At 43.3% G+C, this 16692-nt stretch overlaps 1 protein-coding gene across 3 annotated transcripts in view; it reads left to right on the top strand.

The window, feature by feature from the left end:
• Nucleotides 1–16692, top strand: part of RARG (retinoic acid receptor gamma) — a 179415-nt gene that overhangs the window by 72204 nt on the left and 90519 nt on the right. For all 3 annotated transcript variants that reach the window (XM_060762922.2, XM_060762925.2, XM_067464261.1), the window contains exon 2: nt 6816–7168. In XM_060762922.2, coding sequence (XP_060618905.2) covers nt 6994–7168 — 175 coding nt within the window. In that variant the 5' untranslated portion in view covers nt 6816–6993. The remainder of the gene's footprint in view (nt 1–6815; nt 7169–16692) is intronic.

Consider the following 16692-nt stretch of genomic DNA (forward strand, 5'->3'; position numbering starts at 1 on the left):
ACTACAACTCCCAAATGACAAAATCATAATTTTTGAGTGATGGTCACTCCTTGTGTTGTGAGACGTTTTGTTGCCAAATTTGGTGTGATTTCGTTCATTGGTTCTTTTGTTTTAAGGTACTCATAATACACAGAGCATTATAGATAGATAGATAGATAGATAGATAGATAGATAGATAGATAGATAGGATTCTCAATCCGCTTCCGACACGATTTATTTGAATCCATTGCTCTGATGGCAGGATTGGCACACATACTGTGGGCATCCCCCTCCTCGTGGATACTGAAATCCGTGGATGCTCAAGCCCTACTTATAAGAAAAGACAAAAAAACAAAAACAAAAACAAGGCTTGCTTTTCAAAGAGAGATAAAAATAATGCCGACCCGCGCATACCGAAACCACGGATATGGAGTCCCAATTGCCACGGTCCTCGGTATCTATTGGGGGTGGAGGGAAAGGCTGGAGGCAGCTCCTGTGGTCCTGGCGCCTGCTGTTGCCCCCTCCAAGTGGCCTCATACTGTGGGGTGGAACCGCGTTCCCCAGTGGGAGAAGAAAAATGAAATATATGTGTGTGCGTGTGTGTGTGTGTGTGTGAAAGAGAGGAAACCTTAAGGAAAAAGGCACAGGCAGAAAAAAGAGTGTGGCTGAGCTCTAATGAGGAGGGGCGAAGGGGAAGAGTGAGTGATGGGCTGTGGGTGGGGCTTCTGGGGGTAAAGGGGGATTGGGATCCCAAAGCCAAGGAGATGCAGAGTGGGCAGCAAAGGAGGAGGAGGAGGTTTTGCTGCTGCTGGGCCTGTTGTAAATTAGGCCCGCGGTGTTGGGTTCCATGTGGAAGATGTGAGCTCACATTCGGCGACCCCCAGGGTGGTACAGGCCCAGCCAAGCCCTGGCAGCGAGAACATAAGCTCCATTTATCTGGGAACCTGAAATGACTCTTGATTTAAATCATATGGTAAAAAGCAGCAGCCCAAGAAGGAGGAGGAGGAGAGAGAAACTGGCCTGCTTTTGGAGATGGTTCCAAAGGGGGAAAGAGGCACACGCCCTCCTACTTAAAGGGACAGCACCTCCCTTCCAGCAGAAGGTTGGGACAGCAGGGAGAGGCTAACTATACTAAGAGAGACATCTTCACTAGAGCTTTCCAAACTTAGTGCAGGGATGTCAATTGCATTTTCATGGGAGGGGCCAAATCATGGATGGAGAATCCCTGGCGACAGAGGATGACCTATTAACACACAATTGTTAGGAGCCCCCAGTAGGTTAAACCGCTGAGCTGCTAAACTTGTTGGCCGAAAGGTCGCAGGTTTGGATCCGGCCAGTGGCGTGAGCTCCCGCTGTCAGCCCCAGCTTCTGCTAACTTAGCAGTTTGAAAATATGCAAATGTGAGTAGATCAATAGGTACTGCGTTGGTGGGAAGGTAACAATGCTCCATGCAGTCATGCAGAGCTCCCACTGTCAGCCCCAGCTTCTGCCAACTTAGCAGTTTGAAAACATGCAAATGTGAGTAGATCAATAGGTACCGCTCTGCCGGGAAGGTACAGCTCTGCCGAGAAGATCATGCTGAGCTCCCGCTATCAGCCCCAGCTTCTGCCAACCTAGCAGTTTGAAAACATGCAAATGTGAGTAGATCAATAGGTACTGAATTTGGCGGGAAGGTAACGGCGCTTCATGCAGTCATGTCAGCCCCAGCTTCTGCTAACTTAGCTGTTCATAAACAGGTAAATGTGCGTAGATCAATAGGTACTGCGTTGGCGGGAAGGTAACGGTGCACCATGCAGACATGCAGAGCTCCCGCTGTCAGCCCCAGCTTCTGCCAACCTAGCAGTTCAAAAACATGCAAATGTGAGTAGATCAATATGTACCACTCTGGCAAGAAGGTATCACTCTGGCGGGAAGGTCATGCTGAGCTCCCGCTATCAGCCCCAGCTTCTGCCAGCCTAGCAGTTCAAAGACTTGCAAATGTGAGTAGATCAATAGGTACTACTCTGATGGGAAGGTAACGGCACTCCGTGCAGTCATGTTGAGCTCCTGCTGTCAGCCCCAGCTTCTGCCAGCCTAGCAGTTCAAAGACTTGCAAATGTGAGTAGATCAATAGGTACCGCTCTGGTGGGAAGATAACGGCGCTCCATGCAGTCATGCTGAGGTCCCGCTATCAGCCCCAGCTTCTGCCAACCTAGTAGTTCAAAACATGCAAATGTGAGTAGATCAATAGGTACTGGAGGTGTCTATGGGCAACATCAGCTCTTTGGCTTAGAAATGGAGATAAGCACCAACCCCCAGAGTAGGACATGATGGGACTTTATCTTTATATAACACAATAACACAATTGTTGAGTTGCTATGAGTTTTCCGGGCTGTATAGCCATGTTCCAGAAGCATTCTTTCCCTAAGTTTCACCCAGGCATCCTCAGAGGTTGCAAGGTCTCTTGGAAACTAGGCAAGTGGGGTTGATACCTGTGGAATGATATCCAGGGTGGGAGAAAGAACTCTTGTCTGCTTGAGGCAAGTGTGGATGTTGCAATAACCACCTTGGTTAGCATTTCTCTTGTTATTAGACAACAGTCCACCTGCGAGCTCCTCCATTGTTATTAAAGGTATATTCCCCTTCTGTTAAGCACTAAGAAGTCCTTACTTACTTACTTAGGTGAACCCTCGTAGCTCAAGGATGATTGTCTTCCAGATATGGTGTTGGTGGTAGGTCCGTACGTGGCCATGGAGCCCTATTTTTGACCTGCACATTCTCCCGCAGTGAGGACATTGGTTTCCAGATGGAAGGTGGTCCTGGTCAGGGTTGGCTTGATGTGCCTCCCTTTCACCCTCCATTCGTACCTCTTTGAATTCTGCAGCACTGCTGGTCACAGCTGACCTCCAGTTAGAGTGCTTCCCAGTTCTCGGTGTCTATGCTACAGTTTTTGAGATTGACTTTAAGCCCGTGTTTAAATTTCTTTTCCTGTCAACCACCATTCCGTTCTTGAGTTTGGAGTTGAGTAACCGCTTTGGGAGATGGTGATTGGGCATTCGGACAATGTGGCCAATCCAGCGGAGTTGGTGGCGGAGGAGCATTGCTTCAATACTGGTGGTCTTTGCTTCTTCCAGCACACTGACATTTGTCAGAAGAAGACATTTGTAAGGAGTCCACCCTATAGATCTTTTGTAGTATACTGCTTAGTTTGAAATTTTGTCTTCTGAATTCCTATCAAGGAAGACTCTGGAAATGTTAATGTTAGAGGTTATCGTTCCCATAATTCCCTTGCCAGCATGATTTGAGGAGACAATATGTGCAAAGGTCTTCCAAGCGCTGGTCATCTTCTGACTGCCATATGGGTGCATGTGAAAGTCTTTTGGGCAGACCAATCTACTGTGAGTATGAATCAGGGATGTTCAATCTGTCTTCCAGTTTGGAACCATATATGTCTATCTCTGGTCATTTCGTTGACCTTCTGACAGCTGGGTTCCAAATGTTAATGCTTTAACTCTTTTCTGTTCGGTGTGCTTGTTGCTTCTTAAGAGTGCAGTCCTGTACACACTTTGGCTGAAAGCCACCCTGAACGCAGTCAGACTCAGAGGAAGACACATGCATTATGTCAGGGAAAGGAACTGGCAAAAACAATATCTAAATATTATTTGCCTAAGAAAAGAATAATAATAATAATAATAATAATAATAATAATAATAATAATCTTTATTTATACTCTGTCACCATCTCTCCAAGGGGACTCGGGTGGCTAACATGAGGCCAAGCCCAACAATTACAATAAAGCAAAGTAAAATACATACAATAAATAATAAGATCAAATAAAATGCAAACAATAACAAAATAATACAACAGGGTAAACACAGGATGTGAAATAAAATTAAAAAAAAGTTGAACACAGTGGGCTGGGCCACCAGGGATAAAATTATTTTTAAAACCCTATGAAATGCATGGGGTTGCCATAAGTCAACAGGTGACTTCAAGGCACACACAAGGAAAGTAAGACCGAGATCTGAAAATGCTGAATACATGAATATTATTATTAGTAGTACTGAGGATTTAGTAGTAGAGTCTCCATGGGTTAATGAAAATGAGCAGCTTATATTCTACAAGAATCGAACTGCAGGTGTGTTAACATTATAAGTTATAGAGGTACAACACATAGTTTTAACATGTACAATTCACCTTTAAAAACAAAATGTTTGGGCTTTCAGCATAGGTTTTATGGATGTGACATCAGTGAATTCATATCTTAAACAGCTATGCTGTCTGTACTGTATGTTCAGTTTGCATCAAAAAATATTAGTGAGTGTGGTAAGGAACTGAGAGATTTCTGATTTAGGCTTTGATCACAAGAGGAAAAATATATTTATGACTCTTGATCAGTGGGTGACCAAGTGGGTGACTGGCGCAGTGGGTTAAACCCCTGTGCTGGCAAGACTGAAGACCGACAGGTCGCAGGTTTGAATCCGGGGAGAAGCGGATGAGCTCCCTCTATCAGCTCCAGCTCCTCATGCAGGGACATGAGGGAAGCCTCCCACAAGGATGATAAAATCATCCGGGCGTCCCCTGGGCAACGTCCTTGCAGATGGCCAATTCTCTCACACCAGAAACGACTTGCAGTTTCTCAAGTCGCTCCTGACACGACAAAAAAAGAAAAAAAAGAAAAGTGGGTGACCATAGCCCACAATCCTAAGCATCTCCAGTTAAAGGTTTGGGAAGTGGGCAATGAGCAAAAAAAAAAAACATATTTTTTCTGCTGGAGAGATGCTGCTACTGGAAAGCAGACAACATTGAATTAGATGAACAAATAACACAATTTAACTAAATTTGAAGAAAAAAAAATGTTCCTGATTAGAAAGTGTAATTGCCTGTTTAATTGTGTGGTACTTACTTTGAAATTAGTTGTATACTCCAAAAACTTCATTTTTGTGGCTGCCACAAACTATGTTGCATTGGTTGAGACTCTTATCAGATATCCATTGCAAAACTAGCAAAATGTGCTGCAGGATGTCACAAAAACAAAGTTGTTGCTGTTTAATAAGCTTTCCCCATGTTTTCATGATAGAACCAATTATAAAATGACATTTATAACCCAACAACAGAAATTATGATACATAGTGCCTTCTCTGCTGATATAAGGCAACTTCTCCTTGAATTGGCTGCTACTAAAAAGCATCATTGTCTGGTGGCTTTCCAGTGAGAATGACACTTTATTGGATGCTATATTTTTATATATTGGCCCTGTGTCCCTTATGACTGGTTCAGTCTTCTTTTTTGTCCCCTGTCTTCCTCAATAGCCTTCTTAAGCAGAAATTTCCTGAATCACCTTAGCTCACCTAGAAGCTCATATTATAGTTATCATTAGTCATCGTCGTCATCACAATTATAATCATTAGCAGCAAGTGGAGAATGGGCTCTTCTGTAACAGGAACCTTTTAGCTGCCACTTAATGCCCCATTATTCCTGTTGGGCTCCTTTACAATGGAAGGAAAATGGTAGGCCACCCAATTTTAGTAGCCATGGGACGGTTTAGCACCCAGCACAAAAGTTCACCCAAATACAGTGCTTGAGGAACATGTCCAACAGAAAGGAGCTGTTGGGATGAGGGATAAACTGAGTAAGAACTATAGCTTTGTGGTAAAGCACAACTCAAACCTAGGAGATTTTAGGTCTAATCTCCAGTATCTGCAGATAGATCTTAGAAAGTCTCTGTCTGAATATCTGAAAAAGCCACAACCAGTACTGAACTAGATAAACAAATAGCTGGGTTCACTATAAGATGGATTCCTATGTTTTTAAACTTACTTTATGCTTCTGAGAGGAGAGATGGCAGGGAAGATTTTGCCCTCTATCCACAGTCTTGCTATTTGCAGTGCATCTGTGAAAGTCAGTGGCCGCCATTGGGAAGTGATTCTTTACTTACCTGTGTGTCCTTTCCTTTTTGCACCTGTCTTGAATTCTTTTTTTTTTCCTGTCAGTGTTACAGGTGTCACACCCTGTCACCTTGCTCCTAGTTGTGTTTCTCACTGTTCATCCCCTTCTGGAATCCTTTTCCTTGTTGCAACACACTCTCCATAGCCTTCTTTGTAAGAATAGAATCAGGAACCTTACATGCCTCCAATCCTTGCTCCGGAAGAAGAGGTGGGAATTGTGTGGCCTCCAGATATCATTGAACTTCAGCTCTCGGCAGTTGTTTTCATTGGCTGGTGGGAGTTGCTGTTCAACATAATTCCCACTTTTGCTCAAGATCAGTGTTTCCCAAATGCTAGTCTTTAGGGATTTTGGACTTAGCTCCCAGAATCCCTGACAATTAGCTAAGGCACCTGGAAGTTGAAGTCCAAAATGTCTGGAGAACTAACTGTTTGGAATCAATGCTATCTAGAGCAGGGGTCCTCAAACTAAGGCCCGGATTTGGCCTACAAGGTCATTTACCCGCCCTCACTCAGGGTCAACCTAAGTCTGAATTGACTTGAAAGCACACAACAACAATCCCATCTCATCAGCCAAAAGCAAGTCAACACTTCCCATTGAAATACTAATAAGTTTATATTTGTTAAAATTATTCTTCATTTTAATTATTGTATTGTATTTAAGTGTTTTTTGCACTACAAGATATGATATGTGCAGTGTGCATAGGAATTCATTCATGTTTTTTTCAAATTATAATCCAGCCCTCCAACAGTTTGAAGGACTGTGACCTGGCCCTCTGTTTAAAAAGTTTGTGGACCCCTGATCTAGAGGATACTTAATGGTAATGGAGAAAGACAATAATGGGGACTGACTTGTTCATCCATCATTGGATACTGACATGATTTCATGTGTTATTTCTTCTTTCCTTCCAGGACTGTGGAACAGAAAGAGGAAGGGAAGGGAAAACACTTTCCCCTAAGGCTGGATTTTTGCATGGATCACAGCCATGGGACCATCTGCTGGGAGCAGTGACGGCACTGAACAGATTTTCTAAGGAGCATCTTGACTCTCCATCTCTCAGGCCAGTTCTCCCCTGTGTCATCGTCAGCTATGGCAGGAAACAAGGAGAGGGGCTGCTCTGGTGGAACTCCATTGGCTCATGTGAATGGCTTCCCTCCAGCGGTATACCCTTTTCCTTTCCCCAACCCACACTTCGAGATGCTTACCAATGGAGGTTACTTCCGGAGCTATCCTACTGACCTGCCCAAGGAAATGGCATCACTGTGTAAGTATTTAGAAAGAAAAGGATATGTGGTGTGAGGAACATTGGAGGGGAATAATGGAGTACTCAAATAGTTGAAGGCCAGGGCTTGATGCCAGAAAGGTACAGTAGCCAAATTAATCTGAGAAAATGTGGCATCCAAAAGTTTTTCCCAAGTGAATGGAGTAGAAATGGGGTGACTACTGCACAAACATAGTGAAATAGGAGGTTAGTATTGCAAGTTGACCTGTTGCTCTTTCTCTAGTGGGGTCTTTCTAGAGATTTTGAACCGTCACTACCACCAGACCCATCAAATGATGAGCAATGATTGAAATGTAATCTAAAATATCTGGAGAGTGCCATGTTATGAAAGGCTGAATAGTGCCAATTAGCACTTCAAAGAGATTCTGTTGGATTCAGACTGATTTCTATTCTGAATCCTAGAATTTATTTCCTGAACTATGGAAGTGCTTCCAGACTTTTAAGGCATTGAAATTCACTGGCTGAACATATGTAGGAGTCACAGAGTTGGCATGGGTTTCTGATAGGAATACCCCAGGATCCAATAGATGAATGTTTTGTATTTGAGCATGGAATTCAGACCACATCTCTGTTGTGAGTTCTTGATAGACATTTCCTAAAGGCAAAATAGTCTCATTAGTGATCAGAACTTTGTCAAGATGAGCTAGAAGTTGGCAAATCTTTGGTCTAAACACGAGGACTGAACTATTGGCTAGAACTTGGAATCCTATTTGGAAACTGCCTGGAACCCAGTGTAAGATAGGCTTTGTGTGCTCATAGCTGCCCATCCTGATGATAGCATTGCATCTTATTTTATGAGATACAGCTCTTGGACATTTATCAGGGACAGTTCCACATAGAATACATTGCCATAGCAAATACTAGAGTTTAGCAAACCCTGAGTTTCCAAATCTTTGGCAAAAAGGCAGGGAGCAGGACTTAAAAATAGTAGCCTCGTAGTACCCAGTATGGAAACATTGCTGGTATAAGTGCATAACAAGATGTCAGATCTTCATGATTTGACCAATTCTTTTTTATATCTGACTGTGAAGAGAGAAAGGGAATAGTTCAGTAATAGAGTACATGCTTTATATAGAGTAGAGTTCAGATTCAACCCTTGGCATCTGGTTAGGAATAAGAATGAGTCTTGGCTGAAATGCCAGAGATAGGCCACCAGTTGTTCTTGATAATACTCTCCTAGCTGGACCTACTTGATTCACATTTGTCAGACTCTGCATAGGGCATCTTTCTAGTTCATGTGAGCAGGACTATTAGCTAGAACTTGGATTCATATCTGGAAACTGAACAAATTGTGAAAGGTTATTTTTTTACCATTGCTCAGTATAATTGAATTAAAAAAAACTAGCCCTAATATTGGGCTTGAAGAAGGTTTGGCTGCAATCTGACATGCTTGTCACGGTAGCACTGGGCTCTCAGAGTTGAAGTAGAGTCTGCACTGTGCGAAAACAAACACTCTTGAATCCAGAATTATGACCAGATTAGTAGGAAGCTGGAGTCACTAAGCAGCACGGAGCAATTCACACAGCCATTCTTTGGCGGAAATGTCTGCTACATGGCAACTTTCACTATAGTGTTTGATTATGTTACTTTTATTACATTAAACACACATCTACTGTTACTGTAATTAAACTTTGCTTTTTTTCAAGGGGATCTTGGAAAGCATCTTTCATAAGATACTCATAATGGAAGCACTCAGAGCAGTGTTTGTGTGTGTGCATGTGCAAGCGTTCAGGGGTGCAAAGGGACGTGATGCCTTGGGGATGTTGGGTGTGGGTTCTCCGGAGTACTTTGTTATGTTCCCCACACTTTGGGGCATGTTCCGACCGCTCTGCCCTTTCCTGCTCCGGGGTGTGCCCAGGCTTGGTGCCAGACCTCCAGGCACCGCTTGGCTCCTCTCCTCCCGCCTGCCAGTGCAAGGACTGGAGCCCTACATGTTTTCTCAGGTGCGGGTTCCAACACGCCAAAGCAGCGTCCCCACGCTGAAGGGTTGTCAGTCAATCCAGCTTGCAGCATACCTCTGGTGCTTCAGGCCTATGCGCATGTAACCCTCCATAGGCTTGGGCTCTTCTCTGAATGGGAGGAACCAGAAAAAATGCCCAAGAAGCATTTGCATGAGCCAAGTGCCTTCCTTTCACTTTCTAGATCTGCTGTACTAATCTGAGTCTATGCGTGGCATCTTGAAGCTTCAGTCTCCCCCCTTGGTTTCCATCTCTGAGCTCTGCCCCTCTCTTTGCTCAGCTGGAGCTTGCCCTTGCTTCAGCTTTGCCAACCGCAACCATTCTGCCAACCCAGCACTGCCATCATTGCAACCCTGTGTAAACTGACTGACTTATCCACTAGAGGTCATCCTCTGAGTTCACATAAGGAGCCAAACTGAGTTCACTTTAATTATACTATTCTTAAAAGGGAGAGTCTATGCTGCTTCTGGAGATATCTTTCATCAGTGCTTCATACAGAAGGTGTAAATTGGCTTTCCAAACTGCACCTTGCCTTGAGGTTAAATTTAACCCATCTGATGATGCTGTTTTTTTTAATGCTCTTACATATTGTCTTTTACTATAATTTTCTTTTTTTACAAATACATATCTAAAGAAATCTCAATACATGATCTTGGTTGGATTATTTGCTTTATGCAGGTAATAATTTGCCTTTTTGAAATCTGACACTGGCAAAACTGATAGAAAACAAGCAAAGCTATGGGCTGGTTCCAGTTTTAGATATCTGGAAAATGGGTGGATAGAACTAGGCCTTCCTTTTCAACCCTTCCCACTGGGTTTTTTTAGTTTGCTGTTGCACGAGAGTTCTGTGACAGAGAAGGATAAATACCTCACAAAACTACAGGTCCAAGAATAGAATTGACCCATGGCAGTTAATGTGGTCTCAATCAGCTATGAAAACCTTGCCCCCGAAAACCTTCAAACAACTATTGCTCATGAAAACCTTCAAAAGGCTTTCAGCAGGTGATCTCCTCTCCTGGAGCAGGGAATGAACTAGATTAGCCTTCCCCAGTTTGATAGCCTCCAGAGCAATAAATGTGCCCAAGAGCAAATCAAACCTGACCTCTCCATTGAAGTCAAGGTAACTTAGCTGAGATTGTCCTTCACCATTTCGTGAGAAGATAAAATCCACCAGAAAAGACAGTAATAGTAAAGTGGAATGCATATATGTGATTTATATTAATTTATATTAATATTTTATATTAATTTGTATTGCATTGTATTGTTTTGTTTATTGCTTTTATTGTTTATTGCAAGTTAGTAATAAAGTTACTAACTTGGAAAACGTTTTATTGATGAGTTGTTGGGCTTGGCCTCATGTAAGCCACTCCGAGTCCCTTGGGAAGATGGTAGCGGGGTATAAATAAAGATTTATTATTATTATTATTATTATTATTATTATTATTATTATTATTATTATTATTATTATGTTACATTTCAATGCTAGCATTTCTGGCTGGGGATGATGCCCACTATTGTCTGTCATATTGGGATTACATGGGCCATTCAGTTGTAAACTCCTGTTCTCTTCCTTCTCTATTCAGTATATAGTGGAGGTTCTGGGAGGTTTAATCCAAAAGAGCAATGTTTCCAAGTTCTGTTGTGCTGACTGGTGCATTTTGTGCACCTCTTCATAGATGCATGGGATTGTAGCCATTCTCCCTCTTGTGGACACTGATGGAACAGCCAATGCACTCTCTGTTCATTCCAAGGGCAGATGAATCTTTTGAAGACAGCTGCTTTACTTGCTGCAGCATTTATCTCTCCAGTGACCAGTAGCAAAAGAAGAGGGGGCTCTAGTACTTTTAACAGCTGCGTGGAAACAAACATCATAAGCAGCTACAGGTTTTTTTCAGTCCTGCATATTAAGCTGCACCTGCCACAACTCCTTCTTCTGCACTTTTCATAGTTTTTAACAAGTGTCCTGTTTTCTTTTTGCATCTGATTGTCCTTAAAGGTGATCTTGTGGTCCTCCAGATGATAGGTCCCGGCCTAGCCTGTAGCAAAGCATGATGTGAGCAACAGATCCTCCACAAATTGGGGTATAAAGTTACTAACTTGGCAAAAGTAACCTCTTAGAAGCATTTCCTTCACCATATCCAAAAGAGCTTGTCTGAGTAGCTCCCTTTGCTTCTGGACCTTGAAGATTTCAATTTTAGTTCAGAATTCTGCTCTCATAAGGCTGCCTGGTTGTTGGCACCACATAGCTTGCTGTATTTTGCACACCCTGGTCCTGTACTTTTTTCCTGGCAACAATGGAGAGGTGTGGTTTGCCAGGTTGCATCCTGCAAATCTGCAGTATATTTTTTGCACTTTGTTTTGCAGAGGGAGATGGGACAATGACAACTTCTACTCTTTTTTTTTGCTAGACTTTTTGTCAGCTCTGCTCCCTGTTTTGGTTTTGTGCATTGCAGCTGAAGTACAGCTAATGGTAGCAGATGGGTAAAAGGAAGGCTAGATGGAGGGAATCCGGCTCCCTTGTCTCCTGATACACTAGGAGATGTGAGAATACAGTGTTTTTTATTGTTGCAACAATATCTATATTTTCCCCTGCTCTCTTCCAGGGTCTGCCTGCTTGGAGGAGAAGTAGAAATAGAATTAGGGAGAGTATATGTCTGGTTCCTGACATGCAGTTTTGCTTATGTGTGCACTTGTACATATCCTATATATCTTTTTGGGGAGTTTTTTTGGGGGTGGTGCTTAGTATACATTCAGATGTACTTTATAAGGAGCAGGCTGCGTTCATGAACTCTGTGGGGTGGCATCTAATCCAGAGTCAGCATCAGCAAAATTTCAACTGATGAAGCTGCGTGTTGGCACACATGAACCATACCTTTTTGTTCCCTTTAGTTATACCCACGGGCAGAATTTATATGACTCTGAGGTTTACTTGTCTATCAAAGCAAAGGATGCTAGATATGTGAATCAGGATAGTTTTGCATATTGCATTCAGGTTGAAGGGTTCAAGTTGACTTGTCACTTGATTTATCTTCCTCCCTCCCTTTTTTTAAACTGTGGAGTCTGAGCTCATCATCTGCTCTTCTTCCTAGACTCATCTCCTACTTTTATATCCATGTACTGTACTTTCTCTCTAATACTTGGCATAACATTATCTAGGCCTACAGTGGTTCCCAACCTCTGGTCTATGGACCAACAGTGGTCTGCAAGAACTAAAATATGGTCCACGGCCTCACTGTTATTGCATAGTTGCAATGACTGATCTTGCAAAACCGTCTTATAGTGCCGTGGCTTATTAAGTATGGTTTTCTGTTGGTGAGAAAATTGTGACTACTGGATGGAATATGTTCTGTATCAGAAACTAGAGCTGATGTGGTTTATCCAATGCAATTTTCTTAATCAGCACCCTAAATAACCAAACCAAATCTAAAGTTGATCAAAAACCGATTCGTAACCCTTTTGGTACTAAGCCAAGTGATCCCTAGTCAAAGTGGTCCTTGGTCAAGTGGTCTCTGGTCAAAAAAAAGGTTGAGAACCACTAATCTAGGGCCTTTTCACTTGGTGGCATTGAGAAGCGATAGAAGGGAGTGTATCCTGATAATACAAAAAAAGGAGGGGAGGAGGACATTGTAAGTAGCAGTGGTGTCAAGGTAGCTGAGGTAGGTGTCCCCTCCCAACATTTCACAGATGAAAATCAGGGCATGTGTGGCCAGATAACATCTGTGTGTGAAGATGTAGAAGTTATTAATGAGCAGGAACCCAAAGCATAGGTGAAGTTGCAATAATTTGCTTTTGCTTGGGCCTACTGGGAAGGGCAAGATTCTGCTCCCTTCTCTCCTCTCTACTGGATTAATTAAGTGAAAATTATAGCTGACTTTTGGACTCTGTGGCAAATGAAATAAGCTGTGGCTAAGTATTTAGATGTAGTAGGAGAAATGAGGACACCTTAAAAGCAGCTGATAAACTGGGATAATAAGGATTAATTGGGGCTGCCTTTCCCATATTGGGACAATTGGAGGATATGGGTAAGTGTACCAAAGTCGGATGGGTTGCCATAATGCCTAAGGTGGCCTTTTTCAACCTACTCCCTCCATTTGTTTTAGATTCCAGTTCTCATGGGTCATAGTGGCTAAGGGGGAGCTATAATCCAAACCATGTGAAAGACCCCAGATCAGGGGAAGCTGGCCTAGTTTTATAGTGGTATGAATGGATCCCCATGCACGGGTTTTGATTCAAAATGGTGATCCTGCTGTCGGCTTCCAGACTCATCCTAAGAATATGTGAGATGATGATAAAGAGAGTGCCTTTGTGGAAAGGTCTTCTACGTAATCATCAACAAGTCAACACAGTCAGGTTCTGCATATCTAAAGGACAAAAAGCATCCAGGACCAGAGTGGAAGCATTTGCCGGAGCAGTTTGAACCTTAGTTTCTTGAAACAAAGAAGTAGGCTCCTTTCTCTCCTTTCTCATCTGAAGGCTGTGACTGTGCTGGCTGCTCAAACCACTAAGCCCTCCTTGTCAGGGGCTCCCATTATGAGTGCTAAGGCCTTTACTTTGGCCCATGAAATGAATTCGGACTCTCTCCTGGCCAGTTGAAGGAGCTGGCAGGGCAGCTGGAAATAATTATTTCATCATGGAGAGAGAGCAAGGCCCAAGCAAAAGGGAGCCGTGCTGTCGGTTCCTCTGCCGGCTAAGCCCCCCTCCCCATCATTTCTTTCTGACACCTCCTGCTCTCGGACTGTTGATCCTCTGAAGTTTGGCAGAAGTCTGAAGAACCCCTGCTAAAACCTCTCCACTCTTAGCCAGAAGTGAGGAGGAGCACTGGATTCTGATAGCAACATAAGAAACAGTTGGGATGCACAGAAGGAAGAGGTTGGAAGGCAAACAGATTCTGCTTTCCATCCTAAATTTGCATCCCTTACAGTTTTGCTCTTCAGCCTCTACCTGTTCCCCACAAGACTACATTCCCTTCCTGCAATGGGAATGGGAATCTCAGAGCCTGGGCTTCCAACCTGCCCCAGTTTAGCAGGGGCAGTCCTCATTGTTACTCTGTTGTTCCACTTTTCCAGCTGTTTTTAAAATGTGCAACCCTCCCTTCGCCCCCACACACACATTCCCCATTTATCTTCTGCTTAATTCAATTGCTGTAAACTGAGTTCAAAGTGCAAAAATAGTTTGTACTCAATTAACTGAGGAGAAGAGAGAAAGGTGGAATTTCCCCTTCCTGGTAGGCTCAGGCAGAAGCAAACTCCTATGGGCCTCCCCTAGCTTGTCTGTTCCTCTTCATCAATAGCTTTTGCCATATTGACTGCACTCTGATGCTTCTTGGTCAGTTGTTGTTGTTGTTCAGTCGTCTCCGACTCTTTGTGACCTCATGGACCAGCCCACGCCAGAGCTCTCTGTTGGCCGTCACCACCCCCAGCTCCTTCAAGGTCAGTCAAGTCACTTCAAGGATGCCATCCATCCATCTTGCCCTTTGTCAGAGATGTCCCAATTTTCATCTGTGATTTATTGGAGAAGTAGCAGGGCCCTCTGGTGGTGCAGCAGTTTAAACTGCTGAGCTGCTGTACTTGCTGACTGAAAGATTGGCGGTTCGAATCTGAGGAGCTGAGTGGGCTTTTGCAGTCAGCCCCAGCTTCTGCCAACCTAGCAGTTCAAAAACATGCAAAATGTGAGTAGATCAATAGGTACCACTTCTGCAGGAAGGAAATAGTGTTCCATGCAATCACGTTGGCCACGTGACCCTGGAGGCATCTACAGACAACGTTAGCTCTTTGGCCTAGAAATGGAAATGAGCACTGCCCCCCAGAGTCAGACACAACTAGACTTAATGTCTGGGGAAACCTTTACCAAGCTCGGGTACCTGACATTTTTTTTAATTTACTTGAGTCCCCTTCAGGCTGAGAAAGACTCCATAGAAATGCAGTAAATAAAAATCAATAAATAAATACTTCATTTCTACCCCGCCTTTCTCGACCCGAGAGGGGACTCAAGGCGGCTTACAAATCTGGCAAAAATTCAATGCCGCACAGGCAAAAATTCAATGCCGCATACAAATCTGGCAAAAATTCAATGCCACACAGGTAACAATGAAACACATATCATAAAAATATAAACAATCTAAGCAAATAAACAATTAAAACTCACACCAAGCTATCAAACAGATTATAAACCACATATAAAATGTGGTTTATTGCCCATGTTATTAGAAGAAATCATTTTTTATTTTACAAAATGCATAAGGTTGTGGGTGTACCACAAGTCACATCATGCCAGGTCAACCCCCTGAAACTCCATCAATACTTAAAGTTTGTCATGTTGGGCAAGTTTGCTCTGGATGCATCATCGGTGGGGTTCAGTGTGTGCTCTGGCTGCAGGATGAATTATAGCTCTCACCTTGGTGGGTCAGTCCCATTAAATCGCTCTAGTATGTTCAGTTGGTCATGGAAGTTCTGTGTGCCAAGTTAGGTCCAGGTCCATCATCAGAGGAGTTCAGAGTACTCTTTGATTGCAGGGGAACGATAAATCCCACTACCTACAACTAACAAATGTCAAGGCCAATTCCTCCAAAACTCACCAGTATTCAAATTTTGGCACATCAGGTATGTATGCCAAATTTGGTGCAGATCCATCATTGCTTGCGTTCACAGTGCTCTCTGGATGTAGGTGAACTATAATTCCTGTAAATCACTGTGAATTTTCCCCAAGCCTTCCTGTATTTTTTGTTGGTCATGGGAGTTCTGTGTTCCAAGTGAGGTCCAGGGCCATCGTTGGTGGGGTCCAGAGTGCTCTTTGATTGCTGGTGAAATATAAATCCCAGTACCTACAATGTCTATGTATCAAGGCAAACTCTACCCTAGCCTTTCCAGTATTTTTCTTTGGTCATGGGGGTTCTGTGTGCCAAATATAGTCCAGGTGCATTGTCAGTGGGGGTCAGTGACTTGATGCAGGGTGAACTACAACTTCCATCATGTGGAGTCAATCCCCCAAACTCCTCCAATATGTTTAGTTACTGATTAGTTCTGCTCTGTTTGTTTTGCAGACAGAGTTGAAAATAGTAGGAAAGGGTTAAGGGAGATGCAGTAGGAGGGATCATGCAAATTCCAAACCAATGGAGAGAGTAAGAAACAATGGGATGTCTGTGGTGGAGGAAACACACAAAATCTAGGACAAAATTGTGCCCAAATGAAAGCATTCTTTGGGTGGTGGCCAGTATGGTGTTTGGGGAAGACATTGGCAGGGGTTGGCCTACATGTTCACGACGCTCACTATAACCAGAAATGTAATTGGAGGGAGGACTTTTGGTGGCTCCCCAGCAATGTGGGTTAAAGCTGTTTGGGGAAGTGGGAGCCCCAACCAAACACATACGTAGACATTTTAACTTTTGTTATGGATATAGAAGATTAGTGCTAGCAGTGTGGGAAATGCTCTTCTGAAGCCAGACTGAAGTTAGCCCAGCCTTGCAACCTTTCTTTCATGGCACATGGTCCTTTTCTATGGAGCATCACTCTGCAGTGGAGAAAGCATGGGAATCAACATATTTCGTTCTTC

The sequence above is a fragment of the Anolis sagrei genome, chromosome 2 (assembly GCF_037176765.1).
Source record: "Anolis sagrei isolate rAnoSag1 chromosome 2, rAnoSag1.mat, whole genome shotgun sequence".
In the NCBI taxonomy this organism is placed as follows: domain Eukaryota; kingdom Metazoa; phylum Chordata; class Lepidosauria; order Squamata; family Dactyloidae; genus Anolis; species Anolis sagrei.